Source organism: Erpetoichthys calabaricus, chromosome 2 (genome assembly GCF_900747795.2).
Source record: "Erpetoichthys calabaricus chromosome 2, fErpCal1.3, whole genome shotgun sequence".
Taxonomy (NCBI): Eukaryota; Metazoa; Chordata; class Cladistia; order Polypteriformes; family Polypteridae; genus Erpetoichthys; species Erpetoichthys calabaricus.
In genome coordinates this window covers 110,808,095-110,827,485 of record NC_041395.2, presented here as the reverse complement: position 1 = coordinate 110,827,485, position 19,391 = coordinate 110,808,095, and the positions used below count along the sequence as shown (strand labels likewise).

Below are 19,391 nucleotides of genomic sequence, written 5' to 3'. Positions count from 1 at the left end.
TATTGCTTTTAATTTTTGGACTGAGTAATGACCAAAGGCATTTTTACATCTAGTTCGTTTGGACCGTTTTTTCTGAACTTTCATTTCCCTGAAAGTCTGGTTCGCTTAGATAGATGTGAATACGCCAGTCACACTGGTGCAGACAAAAACAACCTTTGGAACACCACAAACATTTGGAATGGGTGGTGTCAGTGCTGTAACAAGTGAACCCTGGAGTGGTTCACATGTGGTCTGAATGTGATCCGGCATGAGATTGATTTAACTACGAAATACTGTGCATTATGCGTGACATCTTTTGTGCTGTGGAAGCTGTGCTGAGTGTGTGCTGTTGGTAATTGGAGAATCTCATTTATAATAATAATAATAATAATAATAATTCACTACATTTAAATAGCGCTTTTCTCAGTACTGAAAGCCCTATCCACACAGGGAGGAACCGGGAAGCGAACCCACAATCTTCCACAGTCTATTTACTGCAAAGCAGCAGCACTAATAATAATAATACACTACCACTACAAATATAAAATAATTTGCAAAAAAAAACTCACACAATTATTTGCTCAGTCAAAGCAGCACCGATCCAGTCTCAGAGCCTCTCGCACATGTGCTATCGAACAGCAGGTTTTTTTTAAATATCAGTGCAAATTTACTTGTGATTTGGTCAATCAGAACACATAGAGAGGTGACAAGAAATGAACAGCAGTGCCATGTGAGGCCGCAAAGTAAACATCCTTATCTTACACCATGAGTATACTACAACCCCAAATCAGAAAAAGTTGGGACAGTGTGGAAAATGTGAATAAAAAAATAAAAAAGCAAGTTATAAATTCTCCTCAAATTTTATTTCATTGCAGACAGTATGAACACAAAACAATTCATGTTTTTTTTTGTCAGTATCATTTGATTTGTAAATAAATATCCATTCTTGCCATTCAGGCTTGGCTTGCAACACATTTCAAAAAAAGTTGGGACAGTACAGCATTTACCACTTTGTACAGTTCCCCTGTCTTTTAACAACACTTAAAAGACGTTTAGGCATTGAAGAAATCAAGTTACTAAGTGTTGCAGGTGTTAGTTTGTCCCATTCGTCCTGCAAACAACGTTTTAGGTGCGCAACAGTACGGGGTCTTCGTTGACGCATTTTTCGTTTCAAAATGCGCCAAACATTCTCTATAGGAGACAAATCAGGGCTGCAGGCAGGCCAGTCAAGCATCCGCACCCTCTTCTTACACAGCCATGCCTTTGTTATGCGCGCAGTATGTGGTTTGGCATTGTCTTGCTGAAATAAGCATGGGCGTCCCTGGAAAAGACGTCGTCTTGAAGGCAGCATTTGTTCCTCCAAAACTGAGATATACTTCTCAGCATTGATGGTGCCATCGCAGAAGTGCAAGTTACCTTTGCTGAAGGCACTGACACAACCCCATACCATGACAGACCCTGGCTTTTGGACTTGTATCTGGTAACAGTCTGGATGGTCCTTTTCCTCTTTGGTCCGCAGCACACGGCGTCCATTTCTTCCAAAAAAGATGTGAAAAACCGATTCGTCTGACCACAATACACGTTTCCACTGCACAATGGACCATCCCAGATGCCTCCGAGCCGAGAGAAGTCGACGGTGCTTCTGGACACTATTTATGTAGGGCTTCCTTTTGGCACAGTGCAGTTTTAGCTGGCATTTCCTAATGTAACTACGTACTATAGTGCTTGAGAGTGACTTCCTGAAGTAGTCCTGAGCCCACGCAGTTATATCATTTATTGATGAATGATGGTTTTTAATGCAGTGCCGTCTGAGGGCTCGGAGATCACGGCCATTCAGTTTAGGCTTGCGCACGGTAATTTCTCCAGATTCCCTGATTCTTTTCACTATGTTATGCACTGTAGAGGGAGAAATGCCCAAAGCTCTTCCTATCTGTCTTTGAGAAACGTTTTTTCTTCATCATTTCAAAGATTTTTGCCCGCACTTGGTGGCAAACTGGCGATCCTCTGCCCATCTTTGCTCCTAAAGGAGTAGGCCTTTCCTCGATGCTGCTTTTGTACCGAATCATGATTGCAATCACCTGTTAACATCACCAGTTTCAAATCACATCATTATTTAGTTATTATACCTCATTACTACCCCTTAATTGCCCCCATCCCAACTTTTTTTGGAATGTGTTGCAAGCCTGAATGGCAAGAATGGATATTTATTTACAAATCAAATGATGTTGACAAAAAAAAAACATGAATTATTTTGTGTTCATACTGTCTGCAATGAAATAAAATTTGAGGAGAATTTTATAACTTGCTTTTTTCTTTTTTTATTCACATTTTCCACACTGTCCCAACTTTTTCTGATTTGGTGTTGTATATGTGCAGGTGGGATGTCCTCTCAATCCTCACACTAACATTGGCATGTTAGTCAATATGAAAAAATCAATAACAAATAATGTACAAGAGTTAAGACAGTGTGGTTTGAGATAAAATGAATTGAGATTATGCTCATATTTGAGCTGCTGGAGAGTAAATACGCAGTATCATACAGTTAAATGAAAGTTACGTGATAGGTCTAATGTCATAAAACTGAAACACATCAGCGTACAGTGCATCCGGAAAGTATTCACAGCACATCACTTTTTCCACATTTTGTTATGTTACAGCCTTATTCCAAAATGGATTAAATTCATTTTTTTCCTCAGAATTCTACACACAACACCCCATAATGACAACGTGAAAAAAGTTTACTTGAGGTTTTTGCAAATATATTAAAAATAAAAAAAATTGAGAAAGCACATGTACATAAGTATTCACAGCCTTTGCCGTGAAGCTCGAAATTGAGCTCAGGTGCATCCTGTTTCCCCTGATCATCCTTGAGATGTTTCTGCAGCTTAATTGGAGTCCACCTGTGGTACATTCAGTTGATTGGACATGATTTGGAAAGGTACGTGCCTGTCTATATAAGATCCCACAGTTCACAGTTCATGTCAGAGCACATACCAAGCATGAAGTCAAAGGAATTGTCTGTAGACCTCCGAGACAGGATTGTCTCAAGGCACAAATCTGGGGAAGGTTACAGAAAAATTTCTGCTGCTTTGAAGGTCCCAATGAGCACAGTGGCATCCGTCATCCGTAAGTGGAAGAAGTTCAAAACCACCAGGACTCTTCCTAGAGCTGGCCGGCCATCTAAACTGAGTGATTGGGGGAGAAGGGCCTTAGTCGGGGAGGTGACCAAGAACCCGATTGTCACTCTGTCAGAGCTCCAGAGGTCCTCTGTGGAGAGAGGAGAACCTTCCAGAAGGACAACCATCTCTGCAGCAATCCACCAGTCAGGCCTGTACGGTAGAGTGGCCAGACAGAAGCCACTCCTTAGTAAAAGGCACATGGCAGCCTGCATGAAGTTTGCCAAAAGGCACCTGAAGGAGTCTCAGACCATGAGAAAGAAAGTTCTCTGGTCTGATGAGACAAAGATTGAACTCTTTGGTGTGAATGCCAGGCGTCATGTTTGGAGGAAACCTGGCACCATCCCTACAGTGAAGCATGATGGTGGCAGCATCATGCTGTGGGGATGTCTTTCAGCGGCAGGAACTGGGAGACTAGTCAGGATAAAGGGAAAGATGACTGCAACAATGTACAGAGACATCCTGGATGAAAACCTGCTCCAGAGCGCTCTTAAACTCAGACTGGGGCGACGGTTCATCTTTCAGCAGGACAACGACCCTAAGCACACTGCCATGATATCAAAGGAGTGGCTTCAGGACAACTCTGTGAATGTCCTTGAGTGGCCCAGCCAGAGCCCAGACTTGAATCCGATTGAACATCTCTGGAGAGATCTTAAAATGGCTGTGCACCGATGCTTCCCATCCAACCTGATGGAGCTTGAGAGGTGCTGCAAAGAGGAATGGGCGAAACTGGCCAAGCATAGGTGTGCCAAGCTTGTGGCATCATTTTCAACAAGACTTGAGGCTGTAATTGCTGCCAAAGGTACATCGACAAAGTATTGAGAAAAGGCTATGAATACTTATGTACATGTGATTTCTCAGTTTTTTTATTTTAAATAAATTTGCAAAAACCTCAAGTAAACTTTTTTCACGTTGTCATTATGGGGTGTTGTGTGCAGAATTCTGAGGAAAAAAATGAATTTAATCCATTTTGGAATAAGGCTGTAACATAACAAAATGTGGAAAAAGTGATGCGCTGTGAATACTTTCTGGATGCACTGTATGTTATCAATGTTGTACACTCAGTTATTTGAAAACATGTTCTTCTTCCAGTTTATAATCATGGAAAATGCAGCTGAGTGCAAATACCGACATGATTTTTTAATGAAGTGAAAAAATGTTTCTGGCCAATGAAAGTCTATGACTCACACCCACAGGATGTTTATTAATATGCTTAGTTCTCTTGAAAGTTTACAGTGTGAAACACAACCAAACTAACTGAAAATGGAAAAAAGGTTAAAAAAAAGTCTCCTAATTCGGAACAAAGCAATTGGACTATGTGTGTAAAAATGCCTAAAATGACTGATGCATCAACAGGAAAAGACTGTTTTGTCCATCATCGGGTTTACCCCTTTCTTCTTCAGGAATAGTGGCTTGTAATTGGCTGGTCATCTTCAGCCTATGCTTCACCATGATGTGCTCTTTTGATCCCACGGGCAGAACCTTTGTGAAACTGAAAGCCACCAAGAGAAGACAGCGAAACCTAAGAACTTACAACTTGAGGTGAGAGTGGTGTTTTGAAGCACTAAATTGTTAGTTTTAGACTTCATGTCTTCTAAAAAACTGAATAGTTTTTTCATTTGCAGTCATTGTCTTTGCTGTAATATGTGGTTGTTCTGCATAGTGAAGTGTCAGATCAGGTGGGAGAAACTTTCAATTGAATTTAACTTGTAGTAGCTTTAATCATTCTGTATATAATGAGACCAAGCCTAGCTTGTTAGCTTAATAGGGAATGGGGTGTGTATCTACTAGATTTTAAGTATGAAATTTCTGCGTATACACATGTACAATACATAAGTGAGCAAAAATATTGTTCAGTTGCACATGTCATTTCTGAAAGTTTGTAATTTGTATTGCCTCAATAAGATGTATTTCATCTCACTCTGATTTTTCAGGCAATAATGTTTGAAGTCTTTAAAAAAATGTTCTTAGTTTTCCATATTTTAAGATCTTTTAATGAAAATTGCTCCTAGAAATTTTAGAATATTGCCCTCGGTTTTCCTGTTTCCTTGAAAGTCACAAAATTTAATTTCACACAAAATTTGCACATTAAATTAAGAAGCTGGGCATGGTATCTTAAGCTTCCTCCTACTGTGACCCATTTAATAGATTAACTTATGTTAAGTTCTGCATTGGGTTTATTCATTGAACAGTTCTACAACAGAAACACATATACAGATATGTACACACAGCTATACATTGTCCTTCAGTTTTAGTTTTTAGGCGTCTTTCCCATTATTATTGCTATTCTCAGCTGCAACAACAGTAGTGTGTTTTGGCTTTCAATGTATCCAGTATTAATCAAAGTATGACATGGTAACTTCAGAATCATTGTTCTGCGTTGTTCTTATACTTTTCTAGACATCGTCTGGAAGAAGGCCAGGCCAGCACCTGGACACGAAGGCTGAAATGGTTCATGTGTTGCACAAGAACCCAGGATTCACAGTCAGTAAGTACTATCAAACTTACCTACCTCACTCTACAGAAAACTCTTCTGATACATATTTCATCTGGGCTTAAATCATGGCTTTTTGTGTTTGATTTTTAGGTTAGAATTAAAGTGAATTATAAGTATCTTTTTAGTTCAAAGTTCTGTCTGTAAACATTTTTGGGAATTGTCATTTACTAAGTTCTCCTTTATAGAAAAATTTAATGTGATTTACATTTTTATATTTTGACTGTGGGCCATATTGAAGTTCCTGAATCCAGATTGTCAGACCCCTGATTTAGTGTCTACCAAAAGTGTATTTTTTTGTGCTTTAATCTGATATAAAGAACCCAGCACAGAATCAAGTTAACATCAAAAATGTTCCTGTTCACATTAGTTAATATAATGATTGTTGTTGAGCCACATTGTTTTATACGCAGAAATACACAGTACATTATGCTACACATAGTATTTCAAGAGTGGCTTATTTGTTTTTGACTAAGGATTAAACTTATAATTGAGTGTTATGTAATGACTGTCAGTATGAAGGACTTGAACAATTACTAAAGCTGTCATCTCTCAGATAGAATCTGAAGTTTACAACAGGCCTTTATTCACTTGTGCACCCACATAATAAGTCAAATAAAATGGGGAAAAATTGTATCAAGTCCATGAATGTAATTTAGAAATTCAATAAAAATGAATGTTTTTATTAGTAAGATATACACCTTATAAATTAAACAAAATATGTATCTATCTGGTTACAGTATTTGTATATGTGTTGGCACTTTTGAAATGTGACACAATTATTCTTCAAGGAAATATGTTGAGAAATTTGAATTTTTATTGAGATTTCTCAAATACAGCACAATGTACAAAGTTTTGACATTTCATAACCTCCCCTTGAAAAGTATTGGTTATATGAAAATGAATCTGTTTTAAAACAGAGAAACATTCTATGCAAGTTAAATTGCTGATTACTTAAACTGTTTCAAATTTACTTTAAGAGAGGCCACTTCAGCTTCTGTTTTCTGTATATTTTACTCATTTGCTTGTCTGACAGCCGCATCTTATGGAAAAACAGATCTCCAAGTTTAGCAAATGCTAGGTGAGGCTTGTGTGAGGTAAAGTAAAAACTTAAAAATTACAAAATGTACGCATGGTGGAACATTCACATATACTCTGACATGGTTAACTGATTTGAAAGTTAAAGCATTTAAAAAATTTTATTTACTTTAACAAAGAGTGAATTATCACTTTTTTATATATTTTTTAACAGTGAGTTGTTATCAGAAATTAGCACAATAATAAAATGCAATTGAATGAATTAGTAGACTACATTAAATGCTTGATTTTTAACTGCACTTTACAATATCATGTCATTACAAATGAATCCTTAATAGTTTTGTGGTCGCTCAGTAGCTTTCGTAGACAACAAAATGGCATTAATCGATGTGCTATTCTTAGTTGTTGGTTATGGTGATTCGATGACAAATTGTAGTTCATTTTACTGATGAAATACTGTAAAGAATGTGTATCATGAAGTAGCATGTAATTTATTAAAATCCCAAATGCTTTATTGCATTATGGGCAGAGCACCAAGACTGGTTTATCTATTTATTCTTTTCATATTTTATACAAATTTGGTGTCTTTCTAATGTTGTATATGTATGTAGTATGCTTCATGATTTTTCTCTTAATTTTCTTGACCACCCTGTGACTACTGTCTGACTGATAGTGTTGAAGTATGTTCAAGATGGCTGCTTTGAGGTCATTTGCTAAGTGGATGTCAAATTGGGCCGAAATTAAGGGTGTTGTTTTGAGTGAAGAAAGAACAAGGCTGTCTGGAGTAAGCGTCGGGATCCCTTTCCTTCCATGGCTTCAGCACATTCGCATGGTATACTCATTCAACTGGTCGGCAGTTTCTCCAAATAATCAACAAGCCCCTTCCTCTCCTTAATTTTGTATGGACCTTGCCAATGTGCCAATAATTTGGAGTGAGTAATGGGAATCAAGACCATGACTCAATCTCCGGGTCAGAATTCCCCAAGGGTCATGCCACCAGCATAATTGTGATCCTGAGCTGATTGCACACATTCCATATTTTCTTTTAAGGTTGGTTGAATTTTTTTCAAATCTATCACATGATATAGTCCAAAGTATTGCTGGAGGAAAGTGCCTCTCCTTCCTAACCCTCTTTTAAAATATTCAGTAGTCCTCTGGCCTGTCGCCCATATAGTAACTCAAACTGGGAGAACCCCATGGGGCTTGGGGGACCTCCCAATAAGCAAAAAGTACGAGGGGGAGTAGCTGATCCCAGTTCCTTCCATCCTCGCTGACCACCTTGTGAAGCATTTGTTTGAGTGTTTGGTTGAATCTCACCACTAAACCATCAGTTTGAAGATGGTATACTGAGGTTTTTAATTACTTAATGTGGAGTAGCTTAGCAACTTCCCTGAATATTTCCGAGGTGAAGGGAGTCCCTTGGTCCATAAGAACTTCTTTAGGGATATTGACACACGCAAATACCCCCACCAATTCCCATGCAATGTTTTTGGAATTTTCATGTCTCAGGAGAATTGCCTCTGAATACCATGTAGCGTAGTCTACAATTACTGAAATGTATGTTGTGATATATGGCTAGCCGTTCATCCCGGCCAATACCCCCAGGCCGCCAGGTGGAGCCCACCCTGCAGCATAGAGGTGCCCCGAATGCCAGCAGGGAATTATGGACATTGGAGTTTTCCTTTACAGCCCTGCTGCATACTACGGGGGCCGCTAGAAGGCGCTGCAGGGAGGAGCAGTGACTATTTGCCCTACGCCCCGGAAGTACGTCCGAGTCACATGGACAAGATGAATGACGTACTTGCGGGATGAAGAGGATTTTTATCTGACCCAGAAGTGATAGGAGATCACATGGACTGAGGGATTGGAAACACTTCCGGGTCAAGGAATATAAAAGGACTATGGGAAATCCCAGACAATGAGCTGAGTTGGGAGGCAGGGTGGCTAAGCGTCTGGGATTGGAGGATTATTGTGATTTGTTTATTGTGTATGGTTTATTGGAGATTTGTGGAGTGGAGCTTGCTTTGTGCACATTATTATTATAATAAATATCATATTTGGACTTTTATCCGGTGTCTGGTGTATTGTCCGAGGGTTCAAGAGAGCGAGAGCGCCCTTATCTGTCACAATGTGTAACCATGTGCAGAGAGTTCTGGGTGGTCCTATAAAGTAAACTCCTATTCGCTCAAACGGAATGTCAATGAGTGTGACGTGTACGAGAGGAGCATAGTTTCTCCTATGAATCTGCCACAGTTGACACTTCAGACAGGAAGCACAAAAGCAGCAGACCACCTCATTTATGCCCCACCAATAAAATTGGAACTTAATCTGTCCTAGGGTCTTTTCAGTACCCAGATGGGCACCTAGGAGGCAGGCATGAACTACTTTGCAAAGTTGCTGCCAGAAGGCTCAAGGGACTAGCAGCAACGATCTGACCTCACCCTTAAGCTTGGCTACACAAAATTAAAGATTGTTATTAATTACTTAGTGAGGCCCTGATGGCATGGGATAAGATGTACGTTGGCCGTCAATTAGAGCAACTGCATTTGTAGCATACTTAAGGGAATCATCATTCCACTGTTCTCTTTTGAATGAGGCCAGAGTTTGCCTAAACTGGAAACGTAAAGTAGCAAGCAGATCTGGAGTGACGTCAATTTACAGAGCGACATAACGAGACAACTTGCCGTCTGTTCCCGTGGACATACATGATTGTGCGCCTCTTCTGGCTGTTGATGCAGCTTGGAGACAGTTTGTGAAGGAGATTGTACAAGTATAATCAGGCCCAGATTTTGATTCGAGGTGGTTTATGTCATTCTGCTTTTTATATTTGGTAAGTCTCGTCCCAGTATTATAGGATAACGTGGCTTGCGCATGACCGTAACCATTAGTTTTACGGATTATCCCCTGGGATAATGACATGGACGGCAGACCTGCACCATCAAGTTTCCCCATGAATACAAATCAGACTAGTCACTCCCAGTGCCCATTGTCGCTGAAGGACGTAATGGCGAGCAACAATGGCACTTTATAAGTGCAGTGGCCTTGTGTTTTTTTATAACCATTGTAGTAAATGGAAGAGAGAGTGTTAGCCATTTTCTCCTCTCCCCAACTGCATTTCATCAGCTCACTGAAATGTGGACAATAGGTAATGTTGTGACCCTTCTCCCCACACTTATAGCAGAGAGGGTAGTGACATCGAGCCTCTCCTGTAGTCCGACTGCCTGACTTATGATACTGCAGACAGGCTTAGGTTGGGCGACACACCTCGTCAGGGTTGTCCGGCAGTCATCAGGCCGTTCTGATCCCTCAAGTCGCGAAGCAACACTGTGGTGCTTAACAGTTGCTATTAGGGTTTCCATGGATGTTATTTGAAGCCTATGAATCGGCTGGGCGAGAAAGTTGGGGAAGGCATTCATTAACTAGTTGCATGTGACTCTCTCCACAATTTATTTGAGAGAGTTTTATCTGGCTTCAACCAGTGCCCAACTCTGCCTCAAAAATCAAAAGCATGAGTGTGCGCTGACTGCTCAGGGTGAAAACACCACTTCTTACATGACCTTGCCTCCTGATCCCGGCTGACAGCGTATCGTAGCAATACCTCAGCTTTGAGTTGGTCATACTCGCCTGCAGCTTGCTCACTGAGGTCATAATAAACCTGCTGCGCCAGTCCTTTCAGAAACAGCGCCAATATGTGAGCATATTCCACATGCTCCCAGTGATGATGGGTAGCGGTGCTGTTTTAGTTTGGGAAAATGGTTCAAAGGTTTTAACAGAAAATAAGCAGGCAAGAATCAGAGAGGAAAGGTCCAATACTTCAATTGTTTACTTGTTCAAATATAATATCAGTTACATACAATATAATAGCAATATACATGCAGATATAGAAATTGTACTATTGACTTACAGTATTATATATATATATATATATATATATATATATATATATATATATATATATATATATATATATATGAATTATACTATTGACTTACAGTAATATCAGATATATGAATTGTACTATACTTACAGTAATATCAAAAGACCCAGAGCCATCATCCTAGACCAGTAGACTGAGGGAGCCCGCGTGTCAGTCTCGTCAGAGGATCAACTCGTGAGCCTGGTCCAATACCGGGCGGTGTGCACATTCCCCACGGTTGAGCTTCCGAAGAAACTGAGGGCGGAACCTTCCCTTATATACTAATTGAGTGTCCTTACCCAAAATGGCTTACGTGTAAGCAGTGTATACAGAAGTGATCAGTTTCAGCACACACCCTTCCACGGGACGCAGTATTGTTTTTCTTCTACTTGGCCCTCACTGAGATGGTGCCTAGTATCAGAAGACACACAATAACAAGCGTTGCTTGCAATGAAGCCCCTCGAAGTGAAAAACAAGTACATGGCCTTGACTGTATTCCCATAACATTCTGAAACTCTTTATGAGAAGCAAGTTTTTGCACATTCTTTCGCTATCATCCCAAACATTCCAGTCTTTGTAGCTGGTTTTGCACTGAAGCGACCAACCCCCTCTTACTCCTTTATTTCATCCCTTCTCCTGTTACAGAGAAAACCTTTATATTACAATCGGTCCCTCGCTCAGCGCAAAATCAGCAACCTTGTCTGTCGTGCTCTATTATTAATTTGTTTTAAAACACAAAACACATAGCAATTGAATATAGTCATTAAAGCAATAATAATAATAAGCAGCACCAAAGGGTGTCCGTGTGCAACAACAGGTAAAACGTGATATCTACACAAGGTTATTATAGTGGTAACATTATATTGAAACCAATACCCATTACATATTGTATCATTACACCTAGTATCTTCAGGTTTAACCGTTAACCATAAGCTACTGCTAATGTTCCATATATCTTGCCATGTTTGCATATTATTAGTCCTTAAAGCCATTTGCATGTTATTTTTCTGTATCTGTGCTTGTAATATGTTAAAAGTGCATACAGTCCAGTTCATGAAAGTTGAGACATTTAGCCATCGAGTGTCATTGCTAGCCGTGATTATCCAATCTGAAGCACGTTGTTCCCAGTTTACTGTTTGCTGATGAGAGACCATGGACTGAGGTAACCACCTAGCCATTTGGTCTGCCACTTTGTGAGTATGTCGTCCCACATTCTCAAGCTTGTTTGCAGTTATTTCATTATCTACGGTGTTTAAAGTTCCTAGGGTGGTGCCAACCCCTCCTAAGAAAGTGTCGTACCATGCCCGTTTAGCACGCTTACACTGTGGCAACAGTGGAAACGTCACTTGCCATGTAACCTTAGTCCTTTTTGCTGTCATAGAAACAAGTTTACATGTGTCAATTATTGGTTCTACATGTGACTGTCTCGTTATGGGGGTTCTGGCCCACACGGCTATAGCAAGCATTGGTATAGTCCTGTTAATAATATCGGTTGCATTAATCCAGCCAATGGGCCCAGTCTTATTAGAGGTGTATTCGCCTGATGTTGCATTGACCTCGCACTGTACCTTGGAGCCGTTCCAGGGCCCCATACACCAAGTTACTTTCGACGTCCAGGTAATATTTAAGTTTTCAGAGCACTCAATCAGATACTTCTGTGGTTTTACCCACGGCACCTTCAAGTTCGAGGAGTAGATGGTGCACCCGTCACCAGTCGTAATGGTGAGGACATTGCAAGACTGATTCTCCGGACACGTGGTGTTCTCCTGACGTCTGGGCTTAGTGGAATTGTTCCACCGCCATCGGACCTGAGTCGTCTCTGTTGCCTCGCCTCCTAATGTGGTGGCTCCTACTTCATTCAGAACACCCCCAATTCTGTAAAACAAGAACACAGCATGTTGCACCCACTCCTCTCCTCCTCCTGAAACAGAATTTATGATTACGATACTACCTATTTACATTGTGTTAATTCTAAAAAAAAAAAAAAAAAATTTTAACTTACACTTTAGCTTTACCCTTAACAATTTCGTGCTGCATGTTCTAATTCTTCAACGGAATATAAAGTCCTTCCTTTATTTTTCCCTTTTTCTTTGCCCTTGGCTTTCTTTCCTCCTTTCTTGTGTTTACTCTTACGCCGGTTTTTCTCCCTATCTTCCTCCTCCTCCTCTTCCTCCGAGGAGCTCTCGGAAGATGAAGAGGGGCCAGTTTCATCACGCTTTTTGCTCAATTTCTCCCACTCAGCAAAGGTAAGAACTTCGTCATGCTTTTTACTTAATTTTTCCCATTCTGCAAAGGTAAGGAGCGAATGTACTTCCGCCTTTGCCACTCGCTTCTTTATTCCACCAGACTTATCTATAAGTCCTTTTTTCTTTGCCCTGTCCAGGAGCAGTCCTGTAGGCTGTCCATCTATCTCCTCCTTAGGGACCTTAGCATTAATTAACGCTCCCCATAACTCCTTCCTATTCACTCCCCCTGTTCTACAGGCGCTATTCCTTGATGTAGCCCCAGTGGGTTGTGTTGCACCTGTCCCTGGTGGGGCTCCTCCCCACTCTCCCAGGTCACCTAAGTCCCGTAATTTAGTCACAACCTCCCCCACTCCTGCACCTACCTCATTCAGTAAAAGAGTCATTATTATTCCTTTCAAACTAGCAGGGGCTGTTCTTATCAGGACGGTCCTGGCCATAGATGTAAATGGGAACAAATCTAACTGGTCCGCCTGGCCCGCTACCACGGCGTCCCTCATTGCCAATTCTCTAACCACTCGAATCGCCTGCTGCAAAGTCGTCCATGATTTTACTTCAGGCCAATTCTGTGGGTGCGGATATATTTCAAATGCTGCGTTCGCCGCCAGCGCCAACAACGTACTATCCCCTTCTAACTTGGTCAGTTCTTGTCTCATTGCTTGTTTAAAACGGGGATCGATGGCATAATCTGTAAATTCGTTACCATCCCCCCCATCCAGTGACACATGCCCGGCTCCTGCATCATGCAAGCGTACAAGCCATGTGTCTACTGGCTTATTTCGCCCTTGTGCATAACGTGATCTAAATCCTTCTCTTTCTTGTGCAGTGTAATCTTCATAAACATCTCCCCTCCTAACATTACCCTGTGCATCAGTAAAAAGTCTGCAACGCATCACGGGTTTAGCCTGTAAAGGCAGAGGATCAATTACCGACCCTGCATCGGGTCCGTCATCATCCTCATAATCATCATCCCAAATGTTACCGTCCCATTTTTCAGGATCCCACTCATGGACGTTAACTGCGGCTACAAACGCTTTGATCTTCGCAACATCCGGTCTACGCTTCTTTTTCGCATTCACCTTGGCTATGCAAAAGGCTGCCTTTTCCGCCATCCCCTCGGCTCTCTGTACCCGCGGCAATAATACAGCTACCTGGGATTCGGCCATTGAGGCCCGCCCTAACGCATCCGCCAAGTCCATTTGCATTTTCTTAATCTCCCTTTCTTTTTCGTCTACCAGACTTCTAACCGCAGTTAGCAAAACCCACCCCCGCGTCTGCAAGCCCGTTATGGGTTCCTTTACAGACACCTGACATTTCTTAAACATCTCTGATTTCCTTTGCCTCACTTAGTAATTGAATATTTTACCAAATTCCCCAAAATCCTGCAACCGACTACGCCAAAATGTTTTAGTTTGGGAAAATGGTTCCAAGGTTTTAAGAGAAAATAAGCAGGCAAGAATCAGAGAGGAAAGGTCCAATACTTCAATTGTTTACTTGTTCAAATATAATATCAGTTACATACAATATAATAGCAATATACATGCAGATATAGAAATTGTACTATTGACTTACAGTATTATATATATATATATATATATATATATATATATATATATATATATATATATATATATATATATATGAATTATACTATTGACTTACAGTAATATCAGATATATGAATTGTACTATACTTACAGTAATATCAAAAGACCCAGAGCCATCATCCTAGACCAGTAGACTGAGGGAGCCCGCGTGTCAGTCTCGTCAGAGGATCAACTCGTGAGCCTGGTCCAATACCGGGCGGTGTGCACATTCCCCACGGTTGAGCTTCCGAAGAAACTGAGGGCGGAACCTTCCCTTATATACTAATTGAGTGTCCTTACCCAAAATGGCTTACGTGTAAGCAGTGTATACAGAAGTGATCAGTTTCAGCACACACCCTTCCACGGGACGCAGTATTGTTTTTCTTCTACTTGGCCCTCACTGAGATGGTGCCTAGTATCAGAAGACACACAATAACAAGCGTTGCTTGCAATGAAGCCCCTCGAAGTGAAAAACAAGTACATGGCCTTGACTGTATTCCCATAACATTCTGAAACTCTTTATGAGAAGCAAGTTTTTGCACATTCTTTCGCTATCATCCCAAACATTCCAATCTTTGTAGCTGGTTTTGCACTGAAGCGACCAACCCCCTCTTACTCCTTTATTTCATCCCTTCTCCTGTTACAGAGAAAACCTTTATATTACAGGTGCATTCAAAAACTAGAAAGAAAGTCAATGTGTAATGGCAACAATAACTGGGACGGATCTGTCAGTCATTCCCGTGGAGGAGGGGCTCTGGTTCTCATACTTACCACCACCTCAGCAAGCCATATCCATACTCCCCAAACCTGGACTCCCAAAGCCCGGAGTTCCACCATCACGGTGCATATCTGCACCCGTTTTTCCATCGGTCAGCAATGTTTGCAAAATCCTGCCAATTCGCCACTGTAATAATGATATCTTTGGGGCACTGCAAGAGCTAATCCTGTATATTCAAATAAAACGCGAGTATAGTATAATGAATAATGTTGAATCGACAAGAGTCTCCATCAGACGGTGTTGCTTCCATAGATAAAAGTGGTGGGTCCAGGTGGGCAGAAACCAGAAGTGAAGTCAGAGGTGTCATGTATTTCAATCTTCTGGTCTGCAGAGAGTGGAAGACAAAAGGCATTAGTCGATAGCACCCTCTCCCTTTCTGGAGGAATAGTACAATTATCCAAGCCCTTAAACTATCCCGTATTCTCACTTGTGTGACAATATATATATAAAACAGAACTGAATCTTCCAAGTGGTTTCTTTCATAGCTCAATGCTATAGACACAAGAAGAAAATCATCAAATACAACACCATGATTCTATTTTTGTTCTCAGTGACAAGAGTTTAAAAATGGGCCATGTGCTTTTTATATGAACTAGTTTATTTAGTTTTTAGTAGGTGAACTCCACTGGGTTCTCAGAAGAAGTTTACAGTTAATTACAAACATGAAAATGATTGTTTTCTTTTCCTTTGGGGATCTGTGATACCTACAGTGTTTCAGTTTACCCATTTTTTGCATTTTCTTTAGACTCTTTTGGTAGCAGGAAGTTTGTGTATAGTAGTTATTCTGAAATAAAGTTTAAATACTGTTTTTCTTGTATTGCATTTCTTTTTGTATTGCTTAAAGAACCAATAAAACCAATTAAACCCAAAACTGTTTAAAAAGAGACATTCAAAAGTCATATTTTACTGAAAGTTACCTGTATATACATCTATAACTACATTCAAGCAGAAGTAGGAAGCAAAAACTTTATTATGGCGAAAATATTGGAGAAAAAAAAACCCAGCAGTTGTGAGCTGTTAACATGTTTAAAAGGAATTTGTGGAAGGTATAAGCCAACTGGCTACTCACTCATCCCTGAGCAAAACTAGCATTGAATAGAAAAGATTCCCTAGGCAAGTGCTCAAAAACTATGGTAATGATATGTGAAATGATTGGACAGGTCCCTCTGTGGCATACCATTAGTCATAATTCAGTCACCCATAGCTGAAAGAAGCCTCCTGGCACAAGTTGTACTCAAGGGACTTAATAATAATAATAATAATACATTTTATTTATATAGTGCCTTTCCCATGCTCAAGGCACTTACAGAATATAATAAAGAACGGCAGCATATACAGTATATAGCATTGTACAAACCAGATAAATAAATAAAGAAGATTAAGACAGTGAATTCTGAAAAAAAAACAGATAACATAATTGATGGTCAAGCACACACACACAGGTTACATTAGCATCTTGACAGAGAAGTAAACTGAGAGAAGGGTAATAAAGTCAAGTAGAGCTAAAAGCCTTCCTGAACAGATGAGTTTTGAGTTGTTTTTTAAAACAATTCATGGAGTCAGCTGACCTGATTAATTTCGGTAGGTCATTCCAGAGTCTGGGCGCTATACAACTGAAGGCCCTGTCACCCATGGAGTGTAGATTAGTGTGGGGTACAACAAGATTGCCAGAATCAGAGGACCTTAGTGGGCGGGCAGGCACATAGTGATGGAGAAGGTCACTGATGTAGTTTGGCGTGAGGTTATTTAAGGCTTTGTAGGTTATTAGTAGGATTTTATATTTGATTCTGTAAGACACAGGGAGCGAGTGAAGACGGAGCAGGATGGTTGTGATGTGCTCGCTGCTGCTGGTTCGAGTAAGGACTTAACAATATGTTGTAAATACAGCTAAAGCATTAGTATTATCATATCACCAAAAAGGATAAAATAAAAACTTAAACAACTAAGTCTTTTTCCAAAAGTACCTCTTGCAGGATCAAGTTAGGATAAAACAAATAAAATGTGCTTTACTGATATGACCAGTTTAAATATTTTGTCAAAGAGATTAGGTTCTGTAATTGGGAAAATACTGAGAAGGAGAACTAGTAAGTAAAGTTTAGGGTTAGGGTTAGGCTTTATAAAGCAGCTTTTGCAGACAAGAAGCACTATACAATAGACAAAAAAAACGAAAAGAAAAAGATGAAGCTAGATAAGACGTAGACACATTAAGATACACAATAAAGTAAAATCTAACAAATACATTAAGTAAACTAAAAATTAGTAACAATAAGACTCTAAGCAAAGGCCTGGCTAAACAAGAAAATTGTTAACATTTTTTTTTCTTTTTTCTTTTAAAAAGAGTCCACAGAGTTAGCAATACAAAGGTGAAGAGGGAGATTGTTTCAAATCTTCAGTGAATAGGATAGAAAGGCTCTATCCCCCTTTGTTTTTAATCTTGTACATGGAACAACTAACAGATTTTGAGCCTGAGATCTAAGTGCATGAGAGGCAGTAAGTTTGAGAAGAAGATTCAATAAATAGACTGTAGCTTGTCCATTCAATGCTCTATAAAAAAATGCAAGAATTTTAAAACAAATCCTAAAATCAACCGGAAAGCAATGCAAAGAGTTTAAAATAGGTGTAATATGATCTCTTTTCTAGAAAGTGTAAGCAGTTTGGCCACTGCATTTTGTATAGCCTGAAGATGTGAAAGGGATGATTTGTCTAAGCCAGTAAACAATGCATTTCTATTATCTAAGCGCTAAGGCCTAAATAATAAAATGCAGAATCTTAGGACTTGTTTTAAATCCTTATTATGGGTCTATCTTGACAAATATTAGAAATTCTAATTGTACAGTCAGTGCAAGAATCAGAGTGTAAGCATTAGTAGGTTCAGTTAAGTTACAGCATTCAAGACATTATAAGATTGTAGGGTCGCAGCTGTACTTCACTGGAAACCAAAGAAGGAACATAACACTAGAAGAAATAGATTACATTACATTCTTAAACCCACTTAGTCTATTCCAGGGTCGCAGGGCACTTTTAAATTAACTGTAACATGTTGCCAGAAGTGCTTACTATTAGTTATAGTGAGAAATCAAGCAAAATGACACCTTTTATTGGCTAACTAAAAAAATTACAATATGCAAGCTTTCAAGGCAACTTGGGCCCCTTCTTCATGCAAGATGTAATCTCTTGACTGGTTTCTAAGGTGTGGGTTAGGATTCATCATTTTGGGCAAGATAATGTGGTGACATGCTACCAGCATTAAACCAGAATAGTGTAAGTTATCACATAGTCACCATCGATCATTCATTAAGCAATAATGTCCCATTGGATGATAACCCAGACTTAACTTTTAGACAATTGGGATTTATGGAGTATCAAGGAGCAGCTGATGAATAAAGATTTTATTACAATTTCTGAATGGGTACTCCCAAAACATGTAAGCCATTGAAACAGGTGCCTGATACCATCTTTCACAATTAGGGTTTGACCCGTGTACAATTTGGATTGTGTGCAGTATAAACTTTTGAGAGAAAATAGAACATATTTCACAACAAAATGATGAATCGCAGATTTTATTGAGGACTTAGTTCTATTTATTAGATGATTAAATTGTAAGTCCATGTCTTAAGACTATAACTCTTTTAACTCTTTGGGGGCTGAATATTTTTTCCAAAAAACATTGTTTTCTGAAATGCAATGGCTTCACACAGAATTCAACATAAAACATCTGTGGCTGCCAGTTTGCCAAGAATGTGCGGCAGGCAAGCTGCCAGACTGTGTTCACATGGCTGCACGGGGCAGCAGCAGCAGTCACGGTCACAGTGCATTGCAATCTGGTTTCTGCCTCTTATCATTGTTAAGTGGCAGTCCTCCCAAGCGAACAGTGCCATAGGCTGTGTCAGCTACATGAATCTGTTTAGCACCACGATTAGCTGGGGACCAATCAGCTGAAGCTGCAAAACCTCATATTCGTTTTCGATCGCTTGTATCAAAGTCAGAGTCTGACAAGTCTTAGTCCAATTCAGAGAGAACAGGCAACTTGTTGTCCACAGAGTATTTTGCTTTACGCATTCGCTTTGATCTCTCGCCAGAAGTCAGTGCCATTTTTGCCATAGTCTGCGCCTTGCTACTCATGGGAGTGCAGGAAATCTCAGTCAAAACCAATGAAGCTAACTAAAATGTAATGTGTAATAA

General features: G+C 39.9%; 1 protein-coding gene across 1 annotated transcript in view; it reads left to right on the top strand.

Moving 5' to 3' along the window:
- dagla (diacylglycerol lipase, alpha) overlaps window positions 1-19,391 on the top strand; it is a 343,026-nt gene that overhangs the window by 226,188 nt on the left and 97,447 nt on the right. The window contains 2 exon segments of the mRNA XM_051923753.1: window positions 4,559-4,697; window positions 5,556-5,643. Of these exon segments, the coding sequence (XP_051779713.1) occupies window positions 4,559-4,697; window positions 5,556-5,643 (227 nt within the window).